Source organism: Octodon degus, unplaced genomic scaffold (genome assembly GCF_000260255.1).
Source record: "Octodon degus isolate 3935 unplaced genomic scaffold, OctDeg1.0 scaffold00360, whole genome shotgun sequence".
In the NCBI taxonomy this organism is placed as follows: domain Eukaryota; kingdom Metazoa; phylum Chordata; class Mammalia; order Rodentia; family Octodontidae; genus Octodon; species Octodon degus.
The window spans coordinates 199340-206513 of NW_004524936.1; the positions used below are offsets into that span (position 1 = coordinate 199340).

At 35.0% G+C, this 7174-nt stretch overlaps 1 protein-coding gene across 2 annotated transcripts in view; it reads right to left on the minus strand.

Moving 5' to 3' along the window:
- Klf8 (Kruppel like factor 8) overlaps positions 1-7174 on the minus strand; it is a 284345-nt gene that overhangs the window by 39932 nt on the left and 237239 nt on the right. For both annotated transcript variants that reach the window (XM_023708437.1, XM_004648206.3), the window contains exons 5-6: positions 3237-3348; positions 2182-2321 (exon numbers count right to left, since the gene is read on the minus strand). In XM_023708437.1, the coding sequence (XP_023564205.1) occupies positions 2182-2321; positions 3237-3348 (252 nt within the window). The remainder of the gene's footprint in view (positions 1-2181; positions 2322-3236; positions 3349-7174) is intronic.

Below are 7174 nucleotides of genomic sequence, written 5' to 3' on the forward strand. Positions count from 1 at the left end.
CTCCTTTTTAATTTAGTTTTGTGAGAGATGGGTATTCCATTCCCATTTAAATATTGTAGGTGCATGAATTATTGCTCTTTTTCAACAACATTAATTTAAAAAATGAAAATATAATAAAAATGAAAAAACTATATATATATGCTGCGCTGTAAGACGCTCAAGTCACCAATCGGTCAATTGCCAGTTTTGCTGATAACGCACTACTGTTATGGACCATTGGACTATATTGGGTTATTTTGCATACTTCAAGTACCTACAATCTTTGCACTGCATCAATTATGAAAATGTTCTTTAAAGAGTTCTCCAAATACAACTTCTCTAACTGCAATGTAACACTTATCTTACAAAAAAACCCAAAAATTGTGATATAAATAAAAAACCATTTTGATATAAAAGAAATATGTATATACAATATAGTTAGGATAGATATACAGCTACTTTCTCTTAGTTCATTGAGAAAAGATGTTTCTACCAATATTGTTTAGATAAGATATCATGTATGCATCTTGCCCTCTGAATAACTTCTACAAAGACAACAATATGGAACATGTTAATAATTGTAATTGTAACTGTCCTACTAATCCATTTTGAAACTATTTGATTGCTATTAGATATTTTTCTCATTAAAATGAATAAAAAGAGTAAAAAAACCAAAAAAAATAGAAATACAACAACAACAAAAGTGCTACCATGTATTCTGAAGTATTTGTGACTAAAATCATGAAATCTTTAGGGCTAGCCAAATAGGCCAGCAGATTAAAGCACCTGCTTAGACAGACACAGGGGTCAGGAGTTCGATCCCCAGGCCCACTGTGCTCCCCCCCCAGGCGTGCTAAGATGGCAATTGAGACTCAGCATGGTGGCACGCACCTGTAATCCTAGCACTTGGGAGACTGGAAACAGGAGGACCACTACAAGGCTGATCTACACAGTGAGACCTTGTAAGCCCCTGTACACTCTGTCCTAAATACAAAAAAAACCAATTTTAGAATATGCTTTAAAATATACACTGGAGAGTGGAAAACCAGTGTAAATGTAGACAAAACAAATTTCCCATATACTAATATATTCTTGGAGATGGACTATGAGTACATTAAAATGCAGTAAAGTAGCTTGATTTGTCATCATGAAAATTCAAGCTCAAATACATGGTAACACATACAGTCCTGAAATGAGCACTCATCTGTATGGGGAAGAGGCAAAAACACCCCTCTATAAATAAAACTAACATTTTTCCATTGTTGCCATGGAAATGTTGCAACAATTCAGAATGAAAATCAATCATCTATATTGAACCTCAAGGTACAGTCCTGGTTAACTTCTTCATAAGGTCTATACCACAAAATATTTAACACAGAAGATTGTAGGAGAAAGGAGGGCCTCTTCTTAAACCAAGATGCCTAAATTTCAACTCTAAAGAGAGCAATGGGGAGGCGTTACCAAGGCAAAGGCACAAAATGATAGTCAGTGGGTTACATATGGTTTCTAGTCAAGTTTCTTTGAATCTCTGATGTTATTTTAAAAATTAAGAAGCTAACAATGTTCAAAATTTAAGATGTGCCTTATAAAAACCTTAATTTTCTATTTTTAAAATTTATCTCATAATAGTCAACTGGAGTTTGGTAGTAGCTTTTTTTTCAAAAGTACACGTACCCTCCATTTTGACAAAATCTTCATCAGATCAGCTTTATTTATATGTACCTTCATCTTAATGTAAACAAAGGCACGCTGTAGGTTACTGGATGGTGCTGAGTTTCAAATATTTAATTTCACTTAATTACCTTTGTGCTTCTCTATATTCAGCCAAGAGTAGGACCCAAGAGTTAAATGAGGGAATAATGTCTTAGCTGCCTTAATTTTTGCTTAAGTATTATGGATTCCCAAGGAGAAAGATTGATAGGTATTTACTAGTGATGATCACTACTCAAAAGACACCAGGTTTCATGCTTCTACAGGACAGTTTTATAAGAGTTGCCTTAGAGTATGAGTAAGATATAGAGGTAAAAATCAAGAATGGGGCTTGTACTTGAGTATAAATAAGGCTGTCTTTGTTTCAAGATTTCCTTCTTATTACTTCTTTTGGACTCTTGCCCCTCCTCATGTGTGTGTGCATGCATGCATGAGTGTTTGTGTTTGTGTCTGTGTGGGGGAGAGAGGTTAAAATGGTTGAAACTGGCAAACCTGTATGGACTCTACGATGAGCTTTCAGATGAGAGCTTTTAGTATATACTTTGTTGCATCCCGCAAAGTCACATTGGTGAATCCGTCTTCTCTTCAAATCTAGTGACTCTTCTCCCTGCAGTTGGGTCATTATTCTTGATCTAAGCAAAGAAATTAGATAAGGCCAAAGAATGACTTTAAAGTGAAAGTTAGGTCTGAAGAGATAGCTCAGCAGTCTAAGCACCTGCCTGGCAAGTGTAAGGACCCAGGTTCAATGCTTGGTACCACATGCCATGCTTGCCCCAGAACTCTGGGCTGGCGGGCCATGCCAGCCATTGAAACCAGGCATGGTGGTACACAGCTATAATCCCATGCTGGGGAGGCTGAGACAGGAGGATCTCTACAAGTCCCAGCTGCATAGCAAGTCCTTGTATCAAATAAATATATTTTAAAAATTTAAAAATAAGATGAATGGTAAAGAAATTCCCTCCAATACAGTGGTACAACCTACCAATTTTTATTTTATGTTACTAAATTTTAAGCCCATAAAAGAAGAACTAATTGAAATAACGCAAATGATTCTCTCAACTATGCTTTCTGTTGGATGGAGGTCCCTGAGAAAGCTTGGGAGGTGGTAACGTTTCCCTAACTGATTCTGTTCTACAACTGTGGGAGCACTAACTTCAGGTAGTGTCACTCTTGAGCTTAAAAAAATGCATGTTTCATACAATAGACTTGCTAAACATGAGCAAAGTACATCCATTTAATTTCAACATTTGAAGTCATAGCTGTTTTACATTTAAACAGAGAAATAGTAGATGGCAGTGATTGATATAAATTTTGAAGATTTATCAAGAATAAAATTTATGATCTACAATTAAAAAATAATTCAACCGCAACATTCACATGCATGCTTATATGTACATACGAACATATACAGTAAAGCAGTTTTCCTATATTATGTTGTTTTGTAAATTTTTCCTTTTGTATCTGATGAGTCCCATCTCTATGCATACAAAAACATGCATGCACACTCACATACACACAGAGAGAGACTTAGAGAAAACAGTACTCACTGTTGCTGCAGTCCTTGTAGACTCTGTAAGGCCGAAGTTCCACTCTCCATTAAGCTCTCCTCACTGTCACTTGGAATCTCCAAAGGAGACATGGAGGTGGGGTCAACTTTCACTAAGAATAAAGAAAGGGAATAATATGCACCAAAATATATTTGCCTTTGCAATAATTTTCTAGATTGCCAGTTTAACCCATATTGAGAAGTCATAGGAAGATACAAAAATAAAGAAAAAAAGAAACAGAAATGTAATTGTATAGAATAAAAAGTAATATTAAAAATTCAGCACAGCAAAGAAAAAAATGCTCTGAAAGTAGAGTCAGAGTCATCACTTTGTTCAAGGAATTGTTTTGTTTTTGGAACCAGGGATCAAACTCAGAATCTTGCACTTGCAAGATAGGGACAGGGAGATACCTCAGTAGAATAAGCACTTCATGGCCAAGAGTAAAGTCCTGAGTTCAATCCCCAGTACAGAAAAAAAATAGGTATGTATAGCACTAAGCTATATCCACAGCCCCCGAGTGATCACTTTGGAATCACAAAAATGTGAACTTCCTGGGATAGAATTTGGGTATGAATCATTTCTCTATCTCCAGCTGACAAGGAAATATGTTCTCAAAAGTTGGGTCTGAAGTGTGATATTTGAACTCTTTCCATAACTCCCTGGCGGTTATAAAATAATTTCTACTATTGTCCCAGATATAACATATTCTTCAGATTTTATCTAAGACAAAATGAGTCAGTGACAGAAAACATATGCCCAACAGCCAGGAGGTACTTGATACATGTTAACACTTCCCATTCCCATTTGTAAAAAGCCTTTATTACTTTGTATTAGTAACACTAATGTGCAAAGACACTGGATTCAATTCACAGTACCAAAAAGTATCACATATTTAAATATGAAAAATTAAGTTGTGAGCAAAGTCCCAGATTTAGTAAAATCTGCAAACTTTTATATGGAAGAAAAGGATAAGTGTAAAGAGAGTCAGAATAATTGACTAGAATAATTATTTATTTAATTCAAATTACATATATTTTACATTTAATAGAAAAATAGTAGATGACTATAATTTATGGAAATTTTGAAGATTTTTCAAGTATAAAATTGGTGATCTACAATTAGGAATGAATTCAAACATAACATGTATATACGTGCATGTATATATAACACAATAATGTTATTAATAAAATGTATTTGAAAGCTTTTTCCAAAATCACTGAAGAAAAACAACACTATCATGTATTAAGCAACTACTGGGTGATAGGTACTTCTATTTGTGCATGATTTACTAAAAGTAACAAGCATAAATCTCACTATGTGTACATATCATATAAATGCATTACTATCTTAAAAAGTTTATGTACATTATAAAAAACAAAGCAGCATGTAAAAGATAAAACAATTTTTTTAAATTTTTTTCCATAATTTTACTGAGAAATAAATAGCAATGAGACAGTTTCATATCAAATTGGTAGGACAGTTCCAATAATTAACACATTGCATACTGCCTTCCTAGTGGTTACTTGTTGTACAAGATGTAAACATGATATTCTATTTACAAACACGATTAGAACAAATCCTTCTATTACTTGAATTAAGACAATGTAGCTATATATCTATCATAACCATTTTGAATACACAGATACAAAATGGTCATTCCTCTATATCACCTTTTTTTGTTTAGTTTCATCATTTAAATATTATAGGTATGTGAACTCAGCAACATATTCCAAAAGAGTCCAGTAGTATATAATAGTAGTGGATCTTCCATTTGACTGACAATGTCAGAAGTTGTTGACCTGAGTCCCTTACAGCTCAACATAACAACATGCATGACTTTATTTCTTGTACTTAGTTTTATACTTTTCTGCTGGATGGTTAAGCCCAAGATAAAGCAAGACTTATGTACCAAGAATTGTAGTTTTTGGTCTGATAAGGTCAGGCAAATCCCCTCAGGATTTATCCTGAGACCCTGTACAGCGGATTGTAGATCCCTTGTCAGTGTCCGCCATGTGGATGAGTCACAGCCATTGCTTGGCCAATTTTCTCTCTATGACAGCCTGAGAGAACGTTTTCTCTCCATGTGACTCTCTTTAGGCACACTCTACATCATCAATCACTTTCCTCTTTGGCCCCATAATCTCCTTGGTCAGAAAATTTGGGACACAACTGAGTTACATGATGTTATAGTACAAGTTCTCATATGTCCTGAGTCTTAATTGACCATGGAAGGCTAGGACCAAAATGTTGGCTTTCCTTGTGTCCCTCCTTTTTCTCTCATTTTGGTCTGTAAACTTAGGTTGTTAACCCTCCAGAAGAGAAGCTTATTGTTATTATCATATAACCTAGGCAGTTGAGCTTAACCTCACTATCTGTCTGAATGTCAAACATACTAGGCATAACATGGAACAGGTATTTTTCATAAAGTATTGATATGTTAAGCTTTAAGTCCCTACAGAATATGACAAAAAATTAAAATACATTTAAAAATAGCAATAAACACTTATATATGTTACTCATAAGTCCAGAAATCTAACCATATACAACATTGTTGCAGGACAGTCCAGCAACACTCCTTTTCCTGTCTCCTGCTTTCATTCACCAACTCCTCCTTTTTAAATAATCATCTACATGAGAGACACCATGGCAGCAACTGGTGTGTCATGAGAAGCAGCACATATTCATAAGATCAGAATGACAGGCACACCAAGCATGAACCTACTATTACAAATTGCCATCTTCAGTGCAGTTGCTTAGTTCACAGGTGACAGTATATATAGTTAGTCAGGGTGAAAATCCTTCCAATTAATGGCTAGATTCAAAAATCTTCTGAAGATTCTCAGGATCATTGCTTTACCCATCTTGTACATATAACTGTATGGCTTGCCTCTGTCATGTTTCCTAGCTGTTGTCCTTGCTCTCTCTTCATTGTCTAGTCCTCAAGTTTTTGCTTTTCTTTTAGTTGTACTATAACTTTCTCTGCATTTCTTTTCAGTTATTATAGTAGGGAAGCTATATGATATTTACACATGTGTCTGGTTTATTTCTCTTATATAACTTCCATTGGCATCCACTTAAATATAAAGGCTTTGAGTTTATCATTCTTTATAGCTGAGTAATACTCCATTGTATAAAAATATTACATCTTTTTCATCCATTCCTCAGGTGATGGGCATCTTGGTTGTTTCCATGATTTGGCTATCACAGATTGTGCTGCTATAAACATAGGCACACATATATCACTATGATATGATGTTTTCAGATCCTCCGGAAAAATTCCCAGTAGAGGAATAGCTGGTTGAAATGGGATTTCCAGTCCAACTTTTCTAAGGAGTCTCCACACTGATTTCCGTAATGGTTGCACCAATCTATATTCCCACCAGCAGTGGAGAAGGGTTCCTTTTTCCCCACAGCCTCTCCAACATTTGTTGTTGGGTGATTTCTTTATGATAGCCATTCTCCCTGGGGTGAGATGATATCTCAAATTTGTTTTAATTTGCATTTTGCGGATGACTGGTAACGTGGAGCATTTTTTCATATATTTTTTCGCTTCTTTAATTTCATCCTCTGAGAAGTGTGTGTTTATCTCCAATGCTCATTTCTGGACTGTGTCTTTAAATATTGGGGCCTAGTGTTTTTTAGTTCTTTATAAATTCCAGAAAGCAGACCTTTGTCTGAGTTCTTATTTGTCAAGACTTTTTCTAAATTTGTGGGTTGTCTTTTCACTTTGTTGGTAATTGCTTTTAATGTGAAAAAACTTCAATAAGAGGAGGTCCCAGTTGTTAATTCTTTCAACTGTTTCCCATGTGATTTGATTTTTGTTTATGAACTCTTTTCCTACCCCTATGTCTTCAAGAGTTCCTCCTACTTTCTCTTCCAGGAGATCTAGTGTCTCTCCTTTAATGTTTAGATCTTTAATCTATTTTGACTTTAGTTTA